This window comes from Vombatus ursinus, unplaced genomic scaffold, assembly GCF_900497805.2.
Source record: "Vombatus ursinus unplaced genomic scaffold, bare-nosed wombat genome assembly UNPS02014791.1, whole genome shotgun sequence".
In the NCBI taxonomy this organism is placed as follows: Eukaryota; Metazoa; Chordata; class Mammalia; order Diprotodontia; family Vombatidae; genus Vombatus; species Vombatus ursinus.
Window position 1 is genome coordinate 24,325,681 of NW_020954569.1, and position 23,624 is coordinate 24,349,304.

The 23,624-nt window shown below is 37.3% G+C and overlaps 1 protein-coding gene across 1 annotated transcript in view; it reads left to right on the forward strand.

Annotated features, from left to right (window-relative positions):
• Positions 1-23,624, forward strand: part of MYO10 (myosin X) — a 261,628-nt gene that overhangs the window by 123,566 nt on the left and 114,438 nt on the right. Inside the window, exons 4-5 of the mRNA XM_027868901.1 lie at positions 17,808-17,995; positions 23,242-23,376. Of these exons, the coding sequence (XP_027724702.1) occupies positions 17,808-17,995; positions 23,242-23,376 (323 nt within the window). The remainder of the gene's footprint in view (positions 1-17,807; positions 17,996-23,241; positions 23,377-23,624) is intronic.

Sequence of the window (23,624 nt, forward strand, 5' to 3'; positions counted from 1 at the left end):
ATATATTTATTAATTGGATGAGATTTCTTTTTCATTCTACCAGTAGATTCAATTTATTTAACATTTCTTAAGTCACATGCTGGAGAGAGATAAAGATTGAAAGGCCAGAGACCCTGCCCTTGAGGGCATTAGAAATTTTTAGTTCACCAGAATACTGGCTGCTCATAAGTAGGTTCCAACTCCAGAGAAACAATGCCCACAGCACTGTGGCCTACGAAAGAGGAGAAAATCAATAATATCTGTTATACGTCTAATACATTTCATATATATACACAATGTGTGTGTCTGTGTGTGTATGCTGAGTACTGAAGATACAAAGTTTAAAAAAAAAAAAGTAACAAGCCCAATCCTCAAGCTGCTGGGGAACTAAAATGTACAGATAAATGCAAAGTATACGTAAAAGTAATTTTGATAGAGAAGGCACGAAGCAACTGGAAAGGCCTCACATAGAAAGTGGCACTTTGGTGGATTTTGAAGGGGAGCTAAGGGGAGCACCAAGATGCATAGATAGTTGTAGGAGAACATTTCAGCACAAGACAGAGCCTTTGCAGAGGCAGGGACAGAGACGGAATGTTGTATATGCTAAGTAGAACAGTTTAGTTGAACTATAGAGTAGCTTGGAGACAGATCGTGAAGAATTATATGCCAAAAATGGCATTTGAATAAATTCATGAAGAAGCGTTTATTAAATATTGTGTGCCAAGCACCAGGGGTATAAAAAGAAAAGTGAGACAGTCTTTACCCTCAGGGAGCTCACATTGTAATTGGGAGGAGACAGCACATAGGAGTGTTCAGCTGCAGAGTAGGTAGAGAGACTAGTAGGACCTTAGCATGTGTCAGATAGCAGCGTTTAGGGATCTGGTGGACATAGTAACAGGCAGAAGGTAATAATAGCTAATAACTAAGTGACACAGTGGATAGAGTGCTGAAACTGGAGTCAGGAAGACTCAGCTTCCTGAGTTCAAATCTGGCTTCAGACACTTACTAGCTGAGTGACCCTGGGCAAATCACTTAACCCTGTTTGCCTCAGTTCAGGAAATGGCAAACCACTCCAGTATCTTTACCACGAAAACCTCAAATGGGGTCACGAAGAGTCAGACGCTACTGAAAAACAACTGAACAGCAGCAGCTAACATTTATATATATAGCACTTAACTGTGTGTCAGGTACTGTCCTAAGCACTTTACAATTATTATCTCAGATGATCCTCACAACCACCCTTAAAAGTAGGTGCTTTTATTTTCCCCATTTTCCAGATGAGGAAACTAAGGCAAATGGGTTAAGTGATTTGCCCAGTGTCACATAGAAGTCAGTGTCTGTGGCCATATCTGAACTTAGGTCTTCCTGACTCCAGGGCCCTGGCTCTATCCACTGCTCCACCTAGCTTCTGGCTTCCAACTGGGGAATGCCTAATTATCCTCCATTTTACCAGGAATGTAGTTGGCGACTCTTTGCTTATCCAAGGACTGTCAAGAGCCATATCTGCCGTCCACGTTGCAGGTGGCAGGGGAAAGGGAAGAGGCATTGTTGAATGACTCATGATTATTAGGAAGGGAAGAGTGGGCCCAAGGATTGGCATAGAACAGGGACTTTGGAAAGGAAATGAACATAGAGGGTCAGTATTGAGCCAAGTGGGTGAAGGAGGAAGAGGACATTGGCAATAAAGTTGGGTGCCCAGTTGGTGGGATCTGAATGGTGGGTGGACTAAGCCAGGAAAAGGAAACCTTAACCCTTGCTCACAATGAGGCTAATGGCACCTCGAATTGACTTTAGTTTCTGTCCAGTTGGGCCAACATGGTTTGTTGTTTGTTTGTTTTTTGAAACTTTGCTGCTTCCAAAGTGGTGCCCATGGCATATCCATGGTAGCTTCTCAAAATCTAGTCAATGATTGCTAGAGTCTGTGATCTAGAAGAAGAAATACTGGATTCCAAGTCTCAAGATCAGCTCAGTCATTTACTTATTATTTAACCTGTGCTTTGTCTCCTAATCTCCCTTTGCTACCATTTCCTCCTTTGTTCTTTTTCTTTTAAATTACCTGATAATCTTTTTTCCTGATAATCTTTTAAAGATTTTCCCTGATAATCTTTTAAAGACAGATACAAATATATACAAAATTGGTAGAAAATATGAAAACTTTTGCAAATTATTAGAAATGATATTTGAAAGGTCCTGCAATATTCCTTTCATTAACCTTCTGTCTACTCCAGTAACTATTTATTGACCCCCTCACGTACTCAGGACTCTTGTGTATTGTGTTGATGTGGAAATAGTATAAGGCCTGCACGCTGTTCTCAGAAAGCTTATGATCTGGTTGATGAGAGATATCAACACCTATGAAACATAGTGGATAACAAAAGATGATGTCAAATTATGCTAAGTGATATAATATAAACTACATGTATGATAGAATTTCAGCAATGAGAAAAATCAGTTTAGGCTTTGTGGCACAGATGAGGATTGAGATGCACTTGGGATGGGTTTAACTAGGTTTATGGAAGAAGGAAAGACATTCTAGAGGAGGAGAATAATATAAGTGAATATACAGAAGTGAGAATGTGCATAATTTGGTGATGGGTTACTGAGGTGAGTGACTTGATTAAAGTAGAGGGTTTCATATTCAAGGGAAATATAGTTGCATAGGTAGGGTTGGGCTAGGTTGTAAGGATTTTTAAAATTCAGGAAGAGATGTTTAGACATAAATAAGAAACTAGAAACTGTTGAGGTGTTTCAAGCAGAGAAATGACTTATTTTAAAATTTAGTAAGCATTCATTAAGCACCTGTTTTGTGCAGAGCACTGTTGTTAGGTACTGAGACTCCATTAGATTAAAAAAGAAATTGTTTATACTTATGGAGCTAACAATTTAGTGTGGGGTGGAGGGAAGGTATAACAGTTATCACATCTACAAATAATTATAGCATAACAACCCATAAATTTATTGTAAAGTGTCAATAAAAGTTGTTTGTGACATCTGAGGGCAAAAATAGTGTTACTGATGGGAGATCGGGGAAGGCTACATAGAGAAGATGGAATTTGAGTTGACCTTGAAAGTATGGGTATATTCATGAAATATGAAAGTATTCAAGTAAAAGGAAGAAGAATATTCCAGCTATAAGGAGCAATATGAGTAGATTCAAGCAAATGAATGGATTCAAGTTTTTCTATTTTGCTAATTATTTCTGCTTTGCAGACTGTAAATTCTGCCATTTGTTCTCATCTAAATTATTTCTTACTTGAACCAATTCTGGAACATCTTGCTGAGAATAGGAATGTTCTCTTGGGAATCCACAGTGCTCTGTGTTTCATTATGTGTTGGTTCAAATTTAATTTGTCTTATAATATTTGTAATGTTTTAGATGTCTTAATAGTCATTCTAATTTTATGATCTGCCTTATAAATTGATTTGTTTGTGTTATAGGTTTTTAACTGAATTTTGTTCCTCCTGAGAATTTTGTTGATTTTATTCTTTTTTCTTTATGTTCTCCTTTTGCTCACTTTCTGGCTCTTTCCCCTTTGATGGTGAGTTTGCCCTCTGTGGCTAGACCTTAACGTTGTCTCAGCCTCGTCTCATGTTGATTCCCTAAGTAGCTTCTGGGGGGGCCAGGATTGGACTTAGATAGAATTCATTCTTCTTTCCTTCAGTCGCAGCGCAGCCCCAACCACTTGTCCGTAGCCCCAGTTCTCTCCATTTAATTCTCTGGGCTATGTCATTGTTCACCCCTTTTTTTTATATCTACCACTTTGTGAGAGAGGATGGAGTAGGTATTCTGGACAGAGTTTCTTCAGCCTCTCAGTCCCTCAACTGAGGCACATAAACTACTGTAACTCTCATACCCCCAGGCAGAAAGGAAATGCTTTTACCTTCTCCTATATCTCTGCCACACGATTGGGCAGAGTAGAGGTTTGCTGCTGCTTGTTGCAATACTGAGCTACGGCAAAGGAAGGGATATTTTGAACCAGCAGAGATTATAGAAGAAAGGAAATTCCTGAGTGGGTCCCAAAGCATAAGGCAGTAAGTTGCTTTGCAGGCCCTGACAGAGTATGGAGAGGGGTGCTGAGTGAATACTTTAGGGATTAGTATTTTCCACTGTTAATTCATAAAACTGTTACTTTTCTTGACTTCTTAACTTTCTTCTGCAGTGGAAAAAAGTTGTAGTTGCTCTACCTCTGGTGCATAATTCCTCTCTTGGGGTTTGCTTCAACTGGAGAGAGTATACAGTTTCTCCATTGTATTGATCCTGTGACTGAAAACTGCTCACTGTAATATCTAACAGTCTTTGAAGTGCACTACAATTTTTATAAATTTCTGTAAAATAATGTCCATCCTTTCAAACAGAGAATTAAGAATACAGCAAAGAAACAGAAGTATATAGTGTGAAATTTAGCACTTACCTGACAGAACTAAAAAGTGAGAGAAAACAGCTTCAGATTTATTTGGTTAAGGTCAGACGTTCTGAGTCATCCTGCTGTCAACAGAAGCAGACATACATGATCACTATTGTCACAGAATTAAACCATAATAAAATTATTGGTTGTCCCAAGTAATTAGCACACAACTGTAGCAAAGTAGGAGAAGAACTGGGATAAAGTGCATTGTCTCTGAAACTAAGAGGGAAGACAGTTCTAGAAGAGTGGTTAACCTTCTCAGATGACACAGAATAGTTACGGAGTTTGAAGAATGAGAGGGGTGACTGGGTGAGCAATGGTGATCTTAGAGAAGGCAGTTTCAATAAAGTGGTGGGAAGTCAGAAGACCCTGATATCAGGTAGTGAAAGCACTGAGTATAGATAACTTTTCAAGAAGTTCAGCAGTGTAAAAGAGGAACTAAATGGAGAAGGATGGAGTCAGAAGAGTAAATTCCAGCCCTTTTTTAGGATTGGGAGGTAGTAATTTTTGTAGCAATTGAAGTGTGAGGTAATAAGATCTGGACCATGGTGGTGGATGTCATTGAAATGGAAAAGAGAGATATGTCAGGCATTTTGAAAACTAGACGTTGTATTTGGTGGCTAGAGAGGGATGAGTCCAGGATGACTCCTAAGGTTTGAGGCTAAGCAATTGGAAAAATGGCAGGGCTAATTAATGCAGTAGTATAGAGAAGAGGATATAATACAGCAAGCATTTATTAAATGTAAGGCATTGAAGATCTAAAGACAGAAATGAAACAGTTTCTCCCTTCAAATATATATTCTGTATGGGGACAGGGGAAGCAGACACAGCATGTATACAAATTAGTATAGTACTACAGAAGTGAGGAGGGAAGAGAGTATTAAGAGCTTGGCTGGTGGGAAGTGAGGAAATGGGAGTCATAATTGATGAGTCTGGCTTTGAGCTGACCTGTCCCACTAAGATTCTCCAGCACTTACGTGCCTAGCTCTCGTAGGCTTACGAGAGTCAGATGAGAATTTTGTATATCAACAGGCTTTCCCATGAATGGACAAGAAGAATAGCAGCTTTAAAAAAAAAGTATTATAAAAAATAAGACATGTCCTAGTACAATTTGGAAATTATCCCTCTTGGATGAATTATAGTTAAGCTTCGTGCACAGTAAAGGAGACTCTCCCAGCCCTGGAGGAGCGACTCTAAACCACATCAGTAGACATGCTGCTGGGTACAGCACAGTGTACTTGAAATTATGGTGTTGGAGTTGACCCCAAAGGAAACGATTTCTGTTCCACCCTGTCAGCTGGTTAAGTTGATGGTCTGACCCAACAATCAGAACAGAAAGGAGTCAAGTAAACTGGAATTTAAGAACTGAGCTTGTTTAAAAATAAGTGATTGGTCAAGTAGGGATATATTCACAACCTCTGCATTTTTAGGTGTCAAAAATTTGACTCAGTGGCACTTTAAGCACAGTCTGCAAATACATTTGACTTTGTTCTTGAATTAAATATTGAAACAGGTTCTTGACAAGCAAAATGTGAAAAGGGACTAGTCACTTAAAGGTATATAGATTTCACTGGGCAGGTGAATTGAAATGACCCATCTTGGGTTCCACTTGAAATTTTAGGATGGTTGTGAACACTGGTAGAATTTACTGTTTTGAATATATAGCTTTAAATCTGTGTTTCATTTCCCATGCAGTTTTCCAAGTGGAGCTTTTCTAGAGAGGCCCTTCTTTTCTTTTTCCTTTCCGATGGAAGTGCCAAGGAGTAGTGTCTATCAATTGATTCAGGTTCTTTTCCAGATGGGCTAAAGGCTATCAAAAGGTCAAATAGTTACTTCAACCCTGGCAGGTGGTCAGCGGTGACGGAAGAATATAAAATATGGTTATAAGGTTTTTTGTTGTTGTTTTTTTTTTTAAATCTGAAATCAAAACACAAGAACTGCCAGAAAATGATTGTAACCATCTGTCGGACTGTATGTATTTTTAAACCTCACCAAACATTTGTGCCCTTGAGGAGCCACTTTTGCACCATCAGTTTAAGATGATGGTAATCAGGAACTCTGTTATGATTTTCCCCTTTCTCCTTTTCTGTTCCCCTCTCCTTTTCTGGCTCTTTCCTTTTCCCTTTTCTCCCTCTCTATTGTTCTCCTATATTTAGTCAAATTAAATGACAAACTTACTTTTTAAAAAAGCTTTCAAAGCTTCTAATTCCTTAACTATGCTAATAACTCAATTTTTTGGAATCCAGTTACATGTTTTGGCAAAAATGAATGCTTTTTATTAGTTACTCTCTTTGCAAAATATTTTAATTGAGTGACAATCTAATTTTGTTCTTAAGTTTCATCAAGATCATGGAGTCTCATTATAATATGGATTGTTATTTAGTGGATATAATGCCAAATCGTGGTCCCTATCACCTGTGTTCAATATGTACACATGCACACACATGTGTGTAAGTGTGTATACTCTTATGATCAGCTTTTAGTACCTGTTAGTACTGCCTTTCAGCATCATTATTAAGAAACTCCATTTAGTTCATTATTATATAGTGAAGGAGTTCTTGGCTATTTTTGTGTCATGGATCCTTTGACAGTATGGTGAAACCTTCTCAGAATAATGTTTTTAAATGCATGAACTAAATTCATAAACTAAAATGCATACGATTACAAGGGAAATAAATTCTATTGAAATGTAGTTATCAAAATATATTTGCTTAAAGTTCACAGACACCAGGGTAAGAACACCTGATATAGGGGAAGTGATAGATATAGAAAAGATGAAGCAACCCTTTCCATGCTTCTGTCTGCATTGATGGTTGAAGTGGAAGTTTAATCGAGGCAAGTTAAATTATCACACTATGGTTCCTTTTGTTGGCCTACGTTACAATATTGAAATCACTTGAAATAATTAAATTTCGTAATTGAATACTAAATGGTGATATACTGAAGCATTACATCCAATCTGCAGATAATTGCTAGAGGAATTACACAGTCAACATGGGATAGTGAGAAGAACTCTGGAGTTGAATTCCAGTTCTTGCTAGCTATGTGACACATTGGGCAAGTCACCTAAATTTATAAGCCTCAAGTTATTTATCTGTAAAAAGAGGATAATGACAGAGGACTGTAGTATGGATAAAGTGAGATAATGTATGTACAGTGCTATAGAAATATAAACTATTCATCTTTATCATTGAGATTCTTGTACATCTCTGCCCAGAGGGCATGAATTCTTAGTATTTGTATTAGTAAAATGAATTTTACTAGGTAACAATGTTATTTTTTCAAAACTATATTTTAAATCTTATGTATATAATTTCCAAGCAGTTCCATAGTCATCATAGGTATACCTTTCTTTTAGAAAATACCACATCTATAAAAACCCAAATATAAAAAGCAAATACGTGGTGGGGGCGAATATGCATTTCGCACGAGAATATAACACTGTCAGTTTTAAATAGCTGGGTCCTTTTTGTGCATTTGAAATCATTTGATTTATAACACAGTCTTTTTCAGAGTATATCATTTGTGGGAAGTGAGTATGAATGTTAAAGACACGCATATTGAGACCATAAGAGTTCCCAGAGGTCATGTAGTCCAGCACCATAGTTTGAAGCCAGCTGTGTATTGCTGTCTGTGGTTTGTTTGCCTCCTACCTCTCTGACCACTTCTTCTCTATCTTCTTTCCAGGCTAATTATCTATATTTATAGGGTCCTAGGTTTTCCATCTATATTCTCTCTTGGTAACCTCATCAGCTTCCATGAGTTTAATTATCATCTCTCCACATACGACTCCTTTGTCTATTTATTCTGCTCAAATGTGTCCCCTGAGCTTCAGCTCTGAATCACCAGCTACCTGTTGGGCATTTCAAACCAGGATGTCCCATAGACATCTTTAACTCAACATGGCCAGAACTGGACTCATTATCTTCCCCTCCCCCAAACCCTTTTCTCTTCCAAACTTTCCTCTTTTCTGCTCATAGCACTGCCATCCTTCAAGTCTCCCAGGTTTGTATCATCCCAGCTCCTCACTTCCCTTCACCCCACCTATCCAGTCAGTTGCTAAATCTTGCTGTTTCTGTCTTCACAATATCTCATCTAACTCCGACTCTTCACTCACCTTCATTTAGAACTTTATTACCTTTGCCTATATTATTTTAATAGCCTCAGGTCTGTTCCCCACTCTAGTCCATCCTACACATCGTTGTCAAAATGCTTTTCCTTTTATTGCAGATCTGACAATGGGATTTACCTGCTTAACCAACAGTGACTCTCTGTTTTCTCTAGGATTAACTAGAAACTCTTGCTTCCTTTTAAAGCCTTATACAAGCTGACCCCAGCCTATCTTTCTAGCTTCATTGGACATCATTCCTGTCAAACCCCCAGAACTCTGTGATCTAACCAAACTGGCCTTCTCTTTTCATCACACATCCATCTCCTATTCCCCATGTTTTGTTTGTTGATTGTCCTTCCTTCTTGAAGAGGACCATGACATCAGGGAGGTGACAGTAGAAATGACCACCGTCCCAAAGTCTGTGACCCAGAAAAGGGTAAAACCCTCTTCTGAATGTCCTACTCCTTCCTTCCTTCCTTCCTTCCTTCTTTCCTCCTCCTTCCCTCCCCCCTTCCTTCCTTCATTTGGGGTAGATAACTGGGCCAGTTAACAGAAGGGATAACTAAATATGCAGGTATGGTTTATAGAACTTAGAATTGGAAGGGATCTTGGAAATCAGGTAATTAGTTTCAGTCTTCTCATTTTACAAAAGAGGAAGCTCATACCCTTAGAGGTAAAGTGATATATCTGAGGCTAGATAGTAAGTAGCAGGGCCAGAATTTGAACGCATATTCTCAGACTTGAGATCTAGGGTTCTTGCTGTTGTTACCTCTTAAGTTCTAAGAATTCTGTAGATTGCAGACAACATGAAAAAAAAATTTAGATCAGAAAGTAAGAGGAGGAAATGAAATATTCAGGTAATAAGAGTGAATAGGCATCCATTTTCAGATGGAGAAAGTGAAAAACTTATATGAATTAAGTTAAATAGAAAACTCTAAAGGCATTGCGTTTTAATTCGCTTTGGAAAATTAAAATTAGCTAATAGAAGTTAAATGAATGAATAAGAGGATAATGTGTTTAATTTTCATACATATTTATATTCAAGTTAATTTATAGATGCTCTAGGTAAGGTAGTAATTCTACCCTCTTCTCCATTGTATGTTGTTCTGTTTTCTTTGTTTTCATGTTGGAAATGTATCCAAGAAGGGAATGAAACAATACTAAGTAGTCGTAGGTAAAGACTGTTTTTCTTTTAAAAGAAAAAAAAATTATGACTTTTTAAATTTTTTAAAGTTTTAAATTTAGAATTAGGGAGCCGTCTTTGAACACTGGCATCTGGAGTTAACTTTCTGTGTAGTCTTATATAAGAGGGACACTGAGTAAGAGGGCAATACTTCCATAAAAGCTACACCTGAAGATGTCTGTGTCTGGCCACATATGCAAGGAATGAATGTCTCAGGGTATTTGGAAAATACATTTGTGTGTCTAATTCTTCTTTAAAAGTATAAATGAAATTCTTTTTCACTGTCTAGTCTGAAGGGCTTGTAAAACTTTAGATAAATTAACCCATCATTTCTTTCTCCTTTGACATGGTAATGTGAGAGAACTCAGAAATAAATGGTAAAACTTAAAATGTTACTTTAAGCTTTCCTTTGTAATTAATTATATGCTTAGGGAGATATAGTAACTCTATCATATTTCTATAATATGCAAAACATATTCTTTTAAAAAATAAAATCAAACCATCCTTTTGCCAAGCTAAATATACATTCTTTTGGAAAAGATAACAGGAAAGAGGATCTAACACTGCTTAAATTTAATTTTTGATTTTTAAATGACTCGAATATTTCCACCTTCAGGGCCTTTTGATACATCGAACCTATTTACTTCTAAAGTTGATTTTCACTACATATGGATTTGGGGATTGTTTAAGCTGTGATAATGAACTTAATTTTTGTTTGTTTGTTTGTTTTTTTAGTCAAATAAAATCTCTCCCCTTCCATTAGCTTCTACTTCGGTAGGATATTGATTTTTTTTTTTTAGACTTAACTTGCCAATAAGTAAGCATGTTTGCTTTATGAGTATCTGAATATGAGTTGACATGTGTATGACCTCTGTCCAATAATTTTATATTATGATTCAGTGACATTATGTTTCCATTTAAGCGTATTTTGTTCAACTTAGCTTTTTACGCATACAAAAGCAGTCCTTCACCTAGATTTCGTTCCAAGAACATGTTTCAAACCTCACTTTGATGTTCTGTAATGCCTTAGATTCACCATGGTTTCCTCAGTCCATGTGACAATACTGGATGGACCACAAAGCCAATTTAGTTTATGATGAGGCTTTACATTTCATTGGAGGTACTAAAGGATACTGGACTACCACTTTTCAGAGATCCTGCAAAAGATATTCATGTATCAGGCTGTGAAGAAAGTACATCTAGATAACCTATTTAGGTCCCTTCCAACTTGAGCATTCTCTAGTACTGTGAATATAACACTCATGTTTCAGGAAATTTGTCAGATGAAAATCTTTTGTTAAGCTACATTGAACTCCTCATGTAGTCAGTCACCTGTACCAAAAGCTCTGAGAAGTGATTGCTTAGAACTGAGGAAGCAGATGAGGGGAGGTAAGGAAAGTGGATGCACGAACTCAGAAAACAAGGCAATTTATGAGTGTGTGTGACAAAGACTCATAGCAATTAAATTTGAATACCTTAAAGAGACATTTATTAAAAAGCCTTCCATATCAGAAGCATTGTGCTGGTTTGTGGTTGAGATACAAAAAGAATTAACTGTCCAGTTCCTGCAATTATGGAACTTCTTATGTAGTAGTTTTTAACAAATACACAAGTAATTATAATCCAAATTGGGCTGTGGGTGGGTATACAGAAGAAGAGAATTCTGAGACTCTTAATTTCATAGACACCAAGAAAAGAGGGTATCCAGAAAGAGAGTACAAACCACAATGTGATATGCCAAGACAAATTGGAAAGAGTAAAGATAAGAGAAAGATCATTTGATATGGTGATAAAGAGGTTGTTAGTGATTAGATTGTTAATTGGAGAACCTGCAGGGCTTAAGCTGCAGCTTTACTACTGAATTGCCTAGTGATTGGTCACCTCACGTCTTTAAATCTCCATTTGCTAATCTGTAAAAAAGAAGATAATAATACCTTTCCCTTCTTCCTCACCACGTAGTTGTGAAGAAAAGATATGTACAGGACAATTTATTAAGCTATAAAGTGCCATACAAACAAATGTAAGGACTTATTTATAATAATAAAGGAATGTTTTCTTTTAGTATGCAAGCTTTAAAGAATTGTAGTATGTTTCATGAAAAATGCAAGGAAAACATCTTTTCAAAGGATGTAGAATAAATAATTTATTAATGTATTTTTCTGGATAAATTGTTATCTGACTGAGGTGCTGCATAGTGATAAGTACACATTTGGTGTGTTATATTCATAATTAGGTGTGAGAAGGAAAAAAGCAAAATCATTTGTGAAATACTGTCTGTAAAATCATTTTGATTATAATTATAGCTTATGTTTCTGTAGTGCTTTACATTTTACAAAAGTCTTTCCTCACAATCAGTATTGTGATAGTAATGGAACAGAATATATTTATGATTCTTAAAATACCACACTTCTTTAATTGTACCAGAAAGTCTCCTCACCTAGGAAACCGTGAAGTATTTGGTGACTTCACTCAATTAAATAAAGTATTATCTGTGAATAGAAGTCTGTGAATATTCTATTTTGATTCTATACAGAACATTTTTAAAAACACTGCCAAACAGGCATGTATGTCTCTCCCCATTTTATGCCTTGCTAGTTACAAATACTTAGGCACTCAATGAAGTTTTCTCTGTAGTTAGGTCTATTAGAGCATTATATAATTTTAATATGTGAGAGATACCTGTTTGAGAAGAACCTTCAAAACTATATTGTTATACTGTCAGATGGTGTTTTAAATCATTAAATAACAGACATAGCATGAATTTATATTCTTTAGAAATTACAATAGGCAAAACTATCTCTGTCTACTGACAGCTTCATTGCTGCTTACAAACATGCTCATGTTTTCCCCATCCTTAGAAAACACCCTCACTTCATCCATCCATCCCTGCTATCATCCCATATCTTTTTTTATTTTTATGGCTAAATTTTTTGAGAAAGACATCTACAATTGGTTCCTCTACTTACTTTGATTTCACTTTCTTCTTAACTCTCTGCAGTTTGGTGTCTCATCTCATTATCCAAGCAAAACTGCTCTCTCCAGTTACTATTGATTTGTTAATTACCAAATGTAATCTTCTTTTCTCAATCCTTATCCTTCTTGACCTCTCTGCATTCTTTTTTTTTTTTTTTGTCAACTACCCCCTTCTTCTTGATATTCTCTTCTTTCTAGATTTTGGGTGATGTTCTTCTCTTTTTATTATCTTCCTCACCTGCTCCTTCTCATTGAACTTTACTTAGCTAAAATGTATGTCCCCCAATGTCCTGAGACCTCTTTTCTTCTTTCTCCCTCCTTACTACTTTGTTTGGTGATCATACCAATCCCTATGGCTTCATTGTCATCACTGTGTTGATGATTCTCAAATTTATTTATCTAACTCTACTCTCCTGACCTCTAGTCTCATATCTCCAACTGTTTAATGGATATCTCAAACTGGTTGTCCCATAGACATCAAAAACTTAACACATCCAAAATTGAACCCATTATCTTTTCCCCAAGGTATGGTACCCCAAGGGCACCATCTTCCTAGTCACCCAGGCCCACTACCTAGGTGCCATCTTCAAATCTTCACCCTCACCCTCCAGATTCAATCAGTTGGCCAAGTTCTATGCAATATCTCTCTCATATATATCCCCTTCCTTCCTCTGATACTGTCACTGTCCTGGCCCAGGCCCTCATCACCCTCATATCTGGACGTTAGTCAGTCTCCCTGCCAGAGTTTTCTTCCCACTCCAGTCAGTCCTCCCTTCAGCTTCCTATCAGTGAGATCTTCCTAACGTGCAGGTCTGTCCAGCACCATACTTCCCTCCACACAATAGGCACTTAACAAATCCTTGTTTTGAATTGACTAGTATGTTCAGTTGGGTTATTTATTTTTAACATTCATTTTTCAAGAAAGTTTAAGGGTTCTAAATTCTCTCCCTCCATCTAGCCTGTCCTCTACTCATGTGAAGTCATACAAAACATATTTCAATATTAGCCATGTTGAAAAAAAAAGAAAATGAAAAAAGTATGCTTCAGTCTGTACTCAAGAGTTCATCAGTTTTCTGTTAATTGAATTATTGAAACTGTTCTTTAAAAATTAGTAACATGCTCTATGTTGATTATAATAACTTATAAAGAAGAAAGCCTTTTGAAAAGAAACTATAACTTGTGTGTAGGGAGGGGCAGTTATAGTAAACCAAACTAGTACTTTAAATATAGTGATATGCTTTTGAAAGGGAGCATAAACATGTAATCATAGCTTGTGCCACTTTAAAAAAAGAATATGATTGGTGGGTGATATCTTAAGTTATGAGCAAACTGATATGCTAAAGTATGGCTTTAAAAAAGAAGTTCAGCCTCATTTATTTAACTTGTAATTGAGAGAGAGAAAGAGAAAAAGAGAGAGAGAGAGCGCTGGAGTAAATCCAGTGCAGATTAGACTTGGACAAACCAAAATATAAATACCAATTTCCACAGGACCAAGAAAGCAAATCACTAGTTTGTAAGAAAGAGATTAATTTTTTTCCCTATATTTATTTTAACATGACAGGGAAAGCACATTTTATAAACCACAGAGGGGTGTTTTTGTTTTTGTTTTCATCTTTTATGTTTTTGCCTTGGAGTTACTCATACCTTGTCAAATTCCAACCTTGAAATACTTCCTCTACTTCTATCCTCATCACCATCATCTTCCTCTTCCATGTAGACTGCAGAGAAATTTGAGAGAATGTTTCACAACCCTGTTGACTTTATCCACTGAAATTTGTTACCTAGTCTCAACTTAGTTCTCACTGCCAAAAGGCAGTTCTTGTCATCTTATTTACTTGAATTCTTTTTCATGACCCATAATATTTGTTTCAGACCTTCTTTCCCTAAGCCTCCCACACCATCCCTGCCCCTTGGCTCTTGGCGGAAGACTGCCTCATACTGCTGAGTAAAGAGATGTTTGCCCCCAGTTTCTGTCTCTCTCTTATTCTATATTTGGAATCCTGTGATATTAATTCTCCCTTCCTGTGTTTGATAGAGAGGTGTCCCTTATTGCCAAGATCAGTCCCTCTACCAGTATCCCAAACCCAACCCCTCCATTCTTTTGCAGCATATTGCTTCCACAATTGTCTTCTCTCTTTGATCTTCATTCTCTCCCTCCCCCCACTGGCTCTTTCCCTAAGCCCTAAAAACATATCACAGTGTCTCTACTATCCTTAAAAAATCCTCACTTGACTCTATGTTCTCCTTCAACTATTTTCCTATATTTCCATTTCCTTCTTTATCTCACTTCCTAACCCTTTACAGTCTAACTTTTGATCTAATCAGTCCACTATAACCCCATTCTCCAAAGTAATTTTTCTTAACATTAGACATTTTTCAATACTCCATCTTCCTAGATGTTTCCTCCTCTCTGGGCTTTTGTGACATGGCTTTCCTTTTTATTCTCCTGTTTTTCTAGCAATTCCTCTTAGTTTTATTGGCTGACTCATCACCCTGAAACTGTAGCTGCAACCTCGTCTCTATTTTAGACCGTCTTTTCTCTCTCTATACATTCTCTTAGTAACTTCATCAACTTCCGTAGGTTCAGTTATCCTCTTTATATAGATCCTAGATCAATGTATCCTGCCCCATTCTCTATTCTGAGCTCCAGTCCTAGATCACAAACTGCCTATGTCCCAGGACATAGGCACATCCACTCCGTTTTGAACTTGACTATTTCTGTTGAGGGCTTGCAGCCTGGGAGTCATCTTTGCCCTTCATTTTCCCTCATCTATCACAGCCGTTCTGTTGCCAAATCTTGTGACTTCAAACTCCACACAACTGCTACCCCAGTTCGGGCTCTAATTTGCTGGATTACTGCAATAGCCTAATTAATCTTCCAACCTCAGTCTTTCTCCAGTCCATCCTCCACGTAACTGCCAAAGTGCTACTCCTAAAGCACAGTTATGACCCAGAAAGCTCCAGTGGCTACCTCTCTTTTGCCTCTAGAGTCACTTAATGAACTTTTTTTTTCCAGAGAAAGAGGTTTTTTTTTCCCCACTCTGGCTATAACATACCCCTAGACTTATTATACATTATTCCTCTCATGTGCTCTATGATCCAACCAAACTGGCTTCTCACTTTCTTCCTTTCCTTTTTTTTCCTTTTTTTTTTTTTTTTTTTTTTGATTTGTAGGCAGTTGGGATTAAGTGACTTGCCCAGAGTCACACAGCTAGTATGTTATGTGTCTGAGGCCAGATTTAAACTCAGGTCCTCCTGACTTCAAGGCCAGTGCTCTATCCACTGTGCCACCTAGCTTCCCCTTCTTGCTTTTTTCTTATAAATATTATGTATGCCATTCCGTCTCCAAGTTCCATTTTGCTTAGGATGTACCCTCTTCCTAGAGCATACACCGTCCTCTTCTCTTCCTCTTAGAATCCTAATTTCTTTCAAAACTCAACTCCTACCTAGTATAATCTAGCACCAACCTAGCACCACCTCCTATCTAGTATGAGACATTTCCTGGTAATCACCCACTGGCCCCACCCCCCACCCCACCCTCCATTATCTTCTATTTACTTTGTATTTATGTACAGGTATACATGTTGCTTCTCCTCCTGAAACACATGTTCCTCAATTATCTTTTGGTCTATTTTTGTCTTTTTATCCCCAGGGTCTATCACAGTTCCTAGCACAGAGTAGTTGCTTCAGATGTTATTTGATTGAGATTGGCTGGTTCTATTGCTGACTTGTTAGTTATATTAAATAAAACAGCATTAACTTGGATTGTTCCTGGGAAGGACTTTTTACTGTGGTCATTTAGTGCAACCCACTCACTTTACCAGTGATGAGATCTACAGATGTTACATGACCTACTTAAGGTGGCACCACTAGTTTAATTGTAGAGTTAAGAATGGAACATAGGTCTCTCTTGCCTTTCCTGAAGGACTCCTGTGAGAAGAAGATTTGATTCGTTATTAACTGTGGGTCCAAAACTGAAAACTAGGATAAAAAGGGTAAAGGGAAAAGGCAGGGAAGAAACTTATGTAGTGCCTGCTACATGCCAGGTACTGTGATAAGTGCTTTTTACAACTATTATTTCATATGATTTCAGTAACCCTGAGAAGTGGGTACGATTTTTACCCCCAATTTACAGTTGAGGAAACTGAGGCAGAGGTTGAGATTTACTTCTCCAAGATCATACAACTATTAAGTGTCTAAGGCCATATTTATAAGTAACATTTATATAGCTCTTATTATGTGCCAGGCAAGCGCTTTATAATTACTATCCCTAGGAGGTAGGTGTGTATTATCACCCCCATTTACAGATAAGGAAACTAAGGCAGGGTTTAAGTGACTTGCTGATAGTAGATTTGAACTCAAGTCTTCCTGAACCCTGTCCCAACACTCTATCTATCAGCTGCCTTCAACATTAATGATAACTTAGGATCATCTGGAAAGGCAGCTAGGTTATATGGAGGCTGATTTTGGCTTAAAGTATGGACAAACTTTCTAATTGTTAGAGCAGTCCAACAATGGATTTGGCTCCTTGTAAGATACTGATATTATGATCACTGGAAATCTGAAATAAAAAGCTAGATGAACTTTTTTTTGGGGGGGGGGTAGGTTGTAGTTGAGGTTTAGTGTCTTGCCCAAGGTCACACAGGATGGACTGAGGTGTTTTAGATAGTGTGCATACATTGAGCTGGGAATTAGATTAGATAACATCTAAACACCCCTTAAAAACACTCAGTTTATTGGCATGAGATAAGATGAGGTTAAGAGGAAGTACAACATGTAATCATACCCTCTGAAAATGTTAGATAATAAATAAACCTGACTTTAATACAAAAGACATTTTCTGTAGTTATACAAACTGCATTCTTTGTTTAGGTTTTGTATGTTCAGACTATATCCCACTTTGATAGTGAGGACATGCTACGTTAGAATTTATATAGAACTGCTATAGGATTACACTCTTCCCTAGTTGCTTTTCTCATAATAATACCTAGAGTTTACACACTGCTTTAGAGTTTGTAAAGTGATTTACGTATGCCACCTCATTGTGTCTTATGAGATGATTTCAAGAAGGGAAAGCAGAAGTTCTTGATGGCTCATTTTAACCTGCTACTTGCAAGCCTGTGAATCATTGTGTTTTTCCTGTTTGTATTTACAGACCTATATTGGTTCCATTATTGCTTCGGTGAATCCTTACAAGACCATTCCTGGCCTGTATGACCAGTCCACAATGGAGCACTACAGCAGACACCACATGGGGGAGATTTCACCTCACATCTTTGCAGTTGCTAATGAATGTTACCGCTGTCTATGGAAACGTCATGACAACCAGTGTGTTCTCATCAGGTAAATGGATGTGATTTTAATCATTCATGATTCTGCTTGTATGCTTTAAACAGAATAACGTGAGAGCATCATCGTAATGCAGACTGGAGAAAAGGGCCAAAGATTTGGGGGTGGGGGGCATTAGAGGAGGAATTGACAGGAAAGAATAAAATGAAGTTAGCCAAAAAATACTATTTGTATATTTCCCCATAAACCTCTTTAATTATTAGGTCTCTGAGGATGCAGTGTCACCACATGCTCCAGTTATCTTGTGAAAGAAAACATGCTTTGCTTATGTACGTCTTAGAATAATTTAATGGAAAAAATATTTTACACCCACATACTGTTGCCTTTTGAATTACTACTTCCTTTCATTATAAATGCCTTTTTTTCTCTTTCAAACTTCAGCATGCCTTTTTGAACAGTTTGATAATCTGTTTTTACCAGGCTTGAAAATTGCATCTATCAAAAGATCTTTTGGGAGCTCATTTGGAAAGAAACATCTACAACTTGTTAGTTGTTTAACTAAAGATAATTATTCTACCCTGTTTCTTCCATTGTTTGACTTTAATTGCTCTTTAATTTTATGAAGATTTGAATAGTATTCCATTTGCTGTCTTCAATACTTTTATTCCCCTAGCACTTCGAAGTTGAAAGTGTTTCACACTTACAGAGCCAACTTCTGCCCTCATACATACACTAATCTTTTATTGATTTTTTGGCAGCCTTTACTATGCCCAGGCAGGAAAACAGAATGAAAGCCATTTGGTACTGAGGGATTGCCAAATACCTTTATTAACACACATTGATTTGGCTATTTTCAGTTCCCTTGTCTCATCCGTGAAACTTCCTCTCTGAGAGGAACTTTCATCTAGTGAAACCAGCTCAATAAAATGAGTTGTTTAGAACCATATACTTGCAATCTAGCTTTGTAGCCAGAAGTTCTCTCTCCCCTTCTTCCTCCTGAACAGTGTCGTCCTTAACTCCTTCTATTTTACTACTGGGGCTAAGTGGAATCAAAATGGCATGTATTTAAGTATTTGGTCAAGGTGTCTCATGGATGCAATAATACCTCGCTGAATAGGACTCTGATTTCAGAGTCTTTAATAACCTGACTTAACACAGTCTTGAAGTTTGAAGGGCAGATTGGTTTAGTGACATGGCTTAATAGTCAAAAAGACCTGGGTTCAGGACGAACCCTGACCCATGCTGGCTAAGTGAGTCTGAGGTAAATCAGTTAACTTTTCAATGTCCTGGGTAATTTTCTAAGACTCTTAAGTTTGTAGATCTATGTCTGTGGAGGAAGAATCCTTACCAGGCCTGCCGCACGCCAACGATATCACAAGTTCAGACTGAAGAAAAAATAAAGTCCTTGTGGATAGGAAACTCACTCAAACCGATGCTGATCAGCACTATAGTCTTCCTTGCCTGGGGTCACTGAGAGATAACTGATTTGCTTAGCCTGACACAGCAGCCAATGTATGTCAGGGACAAAACTCACTCCCAAATCATCTGGGCTCCTTGACCAAGCTTTCTTTGTACCATGGCCTCTCAACTTTGTATTTCCCGTGAAAAAAAGGTTTACTAAGCATATACTAATGAAAGTCACAGGCTGAAAAAAGCTTTTGTTAATGATTATTATGTGATCTACTTTAAGGGGGAAGGGGAAAAAGACCTTACCATATAAGTTGTATTAAAAATGGATGCTGTTAATTTCAAAGGGTCTTATTTTAGTAAAACAAATTACTAGTAGACTAATAGATCTCTCTTGGAAAACTTCCTGAAAAGTAAGTTGCTCTTTGTACTTGAAAGTAATTAAAATGCATTTCCTTAAAAAATCCCATAATGCTTCTCTTTTGAAAACTAACCACAGCCTCTTCTACACCCCCCACTCCTACCAACCTTCTGCCCTGGCCAAATCTAAATTTCTTCTCTTTTATTGTATCTTAACAGCCATCAAAGTTTAATTTCAGTTATTTATATTGGAGCCTTATGCTAATTCTGTCCTCTGCGTCCAAAGCAACCAGGAACCTTTGGCTCAGGTTCAAGGTAGCTCTTGCCCTGTTCCTATTACATAGGAATACTTGCTGAAATAGTCTGGGAACATTTGCTAAAGGATACTTGTGAAAGAGTTGATACAGAACTGTTCTACTTCTAGATGAGGTTTAAGACAGGCAAACAACTCCTGCTGTCTTTATCCTCATTTTACAGATGAGGCAACTGAGGCTGGAAGAGGTAAATGACTTACTCGGTATCACACAAGTAATGAAGTGACTGAGGCAAGAGTCAAATGTGGATCTTCGGGAATTTAAGCCTAGCACTCTATCCCTACTTAAGGGACTTAACCGTCTCAATGAAGCAAACTAACTCGAGAATTTAGGAAGCCATGGCCACACAGTTAAATAACAAAACAGAGATTTTAATCCAGGGCTTTCTGATTATAGGTTCAAGGCTCTTTATACTTAAGTCTTATTTTAGTTTCTTGGGCTATTAAATACCTAAATAATTAATTATTGATTTCAGTAGGGAAAAAAAGTGAAAGGCCACAAATCCATTTGACGGAGTAGCTTTGGCATTCTAGAGGGGAAATTAGGATGTGATTATTGTACTTATTCATGTGTAATTAAAAGATTGCATTGTAGAACAATCATGGAAATCTTCTATTGTATAATGCAAATGTGAACATCATAATTTTATCTAGATAAAGCTACAATAAACTTTCAGACTCAGGAGAGGTTGTAAATCAGAATATTTTACTTATTAATACACATTTTCTTTTTTAATTTATGCTAGAACTTTTTTCATTCAGAAGACGGAGAAAGCAATCTTTTAAAATGGGAACAAACTGTAGTTTCCATTTAGATTTCCTTGAGCATAAAGTGCCCTCTTGTGGACTTACTCAGTTTTGTTACTTTAAAAGCATCCTGTATTTCACCTTATTTCTCACATGCCTACTATGCATCCTAGACTTTATGAGAAGTGATGAGGTAAAGTAAAATGTGCCTTCATGTTGATTGATTTAATCTAATACCCTCATATTACAGATGAGTAAACTGAGGCCCAGAAAGATAAAATAACTTGACTTGAATTTCACCTTGCCATGTACTGGGAATACAAAACCCGAAATGAAACAATTCTTATCTGCAAGGAATTTACATTCTGTTTAGAGGATACAGCATGTATCCAGGGAAGTACATTCATGATTAAAGTAAAAAAGAAAATGTAGCAATCTCATTCAATGAAAAGTTAGGGCTAAAAGACCAACCTCTGTGATGGAGTCCTTCTCCCCTACTCTCTTTTTCCACTTTTTAAACGTTTTGGGTATTGCCTTCCTTCTGCATCCCACCAAGGTGACCTGTAATGTATTCATGTGTAGCAAGGCACTGCATAGCTGCTGAATCTTGAAGTAAGCCGCTAAATGAGTACTGTATAGCCTATGAATTGGCCCTTCGTGTATCTTCATCATTCTTTGATGCTTTTCTTCTCTGAGGCATGAAGGCTAGAGAGATTTTGATGCCATTAGTGAGCTGGAGAGATTTCTGATCCCGAGTGTGACACAAGTTCTGTCAGGATTACTCTTATTTTCAGAGATAATTAGGAAGGGCCAGAATTGACTTAGTTGCCAAAAACCGTATCTTTGTGTTGCTGGGGCAGCTAGGTGGCTCAGTGGGTAGAGTGCTGAATCTGGAGTCAGGAAGATCTGAGTTCAAATCCAGCCTCAGACAATTACTAACTCTGTGACCCTGGGCAACTCACTTAACCCTGTTTGCCTCAGAGCCAGAAAAGACAATCGGTATCTTTGCCAAGAAAACCCTAAATGGGATCAGGAGGAGTAAAACATGACTGACCAACAGCAAATCCTCGTGTTGGAAGTTATGTTGAGAAATCCCTAGCCACTGAACAATATATTTCCTCTGCAATTGCTAGAAGAGGTTGAGAGTGGCAATGCAGTTTGAAACCAGCAAACAACCCAGACTGTTCTTTGGCTGTACGGCAGCTTTTGACAGAAAGATATAACCAGCACACTTCCTTGCAGTTATTAATTTGGTAGTCAGAGAACTCTGTGTCTAAGTTGGGCTAAAGAATATATTGGGAGAATTTTGCTCTTAGCAGGAGTACTTTTAAAGGAAAAGGTTGATTTCTAGAGTTTACTGATTGAGATGTTTTGTATTTGAAAGGTATCAGTTAAGGCCAGCCCTGCTTTCTCTCTCTTTCCTGTTCCAAGGTTTTTACCTGTCCTTCTTATTTCTTGGGCTTAAGAAACTATCTCAAGGGGGAACAAGTCTGAGAGAACAGAGAATGGGAATATTAATAAGGATAGATAGAAGATCCTCCTGTTCTACTTTCATGCTAGTGTCCTCTGTGGAGTTAATTTTTTGGGGCGGGGGGGGAAGAGGCGAGGCAATGGGGTTAAGTGACTTGCCCAAGGTCACAAACTAGTAAGTGTCAAGTGTCTAAAATGAAATTTGAACTCAAGTCTTACTGACTCCAGGGCCAATGCTCTATCCACTGTGCCACCTAGCTGCCCTAGAGTTAATTTCTTGAAACAATTTGATATAGTTCCCGCTTTGAATCATTCTGATGGCTTATTTTTTAAGTAATAAAACTTATTATTTAAAATAAAAATAATTTTAAAAAGCAAAAGCTTAATATTTGTCATTTAACACATAGGATGTTCTCATGAACTGTCTACTGAGTAAAATCTGATGATTTTTCTGATGGAACATCATACGTATTAAAACTAATCCAATATTTGATTTAAGAAAAGTGTTCCATTACAGTGTTATAAAAATGAGAGCAATCTAGAAGATCAGAAAAGGTAGAGAGGCTCTCCTGAACACCAAGCCTACGCCACCAACTCTCTGTTGGACATTTCCATGTTGATGGCTGTGTGTTGATCTCATTACCAAGTTGGATTCTAAGGCTTTTAAATGCATAAATCATGGTTTATACTTTATTGCCCAAAGTTCCAAAATATATTTGTATAGGCATGTGTTTGGCCACCCCAGAGGGAGAAGGGTGGGGGGAATAAGTTTGGGTTTTTTGTATGATATAACTTCCATAGTATTATCTTTTTTATTATTAAGATGGTAACTTTAATTTCTTAACCATAAAAGGGAATATAAAGAATGCTAGGAGCTATATTGCTAGCTGCAGAAATAAAGTGTTTCACTACTTACCACTATTATATTTTAATAATTACTTTAATTTTTTAATGATGATTAGTATAGCACCATGTCTTTCCTCATATTTATTTTGTCTTTCAGTGGTGAAAGTGGGGCAGGTAAAACAGAGAGCACTAAGCTGATCCTCAAGTTCCTGTCTGCCATAAGCCAACACTCTTTGGAATTATCAATAAAAGAAAAGACAACCTGTGTGGAACAAGCTATTCTTGAAAGCAGGTATTTCTTAACGTAATTATTCTGCTCTTTTAATACCAAAAGTGTTTAACAATTTTGAGAATTGTCTCCTAAACCCTTCTGTTAGGACAGGTCACTTTTATTATTAGTAGCTACTGTGTGAACTGCCAACATGTTTCCTTTAATGTTTCAAGGAGAATAAGATAGATTAACAAGCAAAAATTGCAGTGATTGAGTAACCAACTATATGAAAAAGACACTGGTACATATTAGCAGAAAGACAGGTTTTT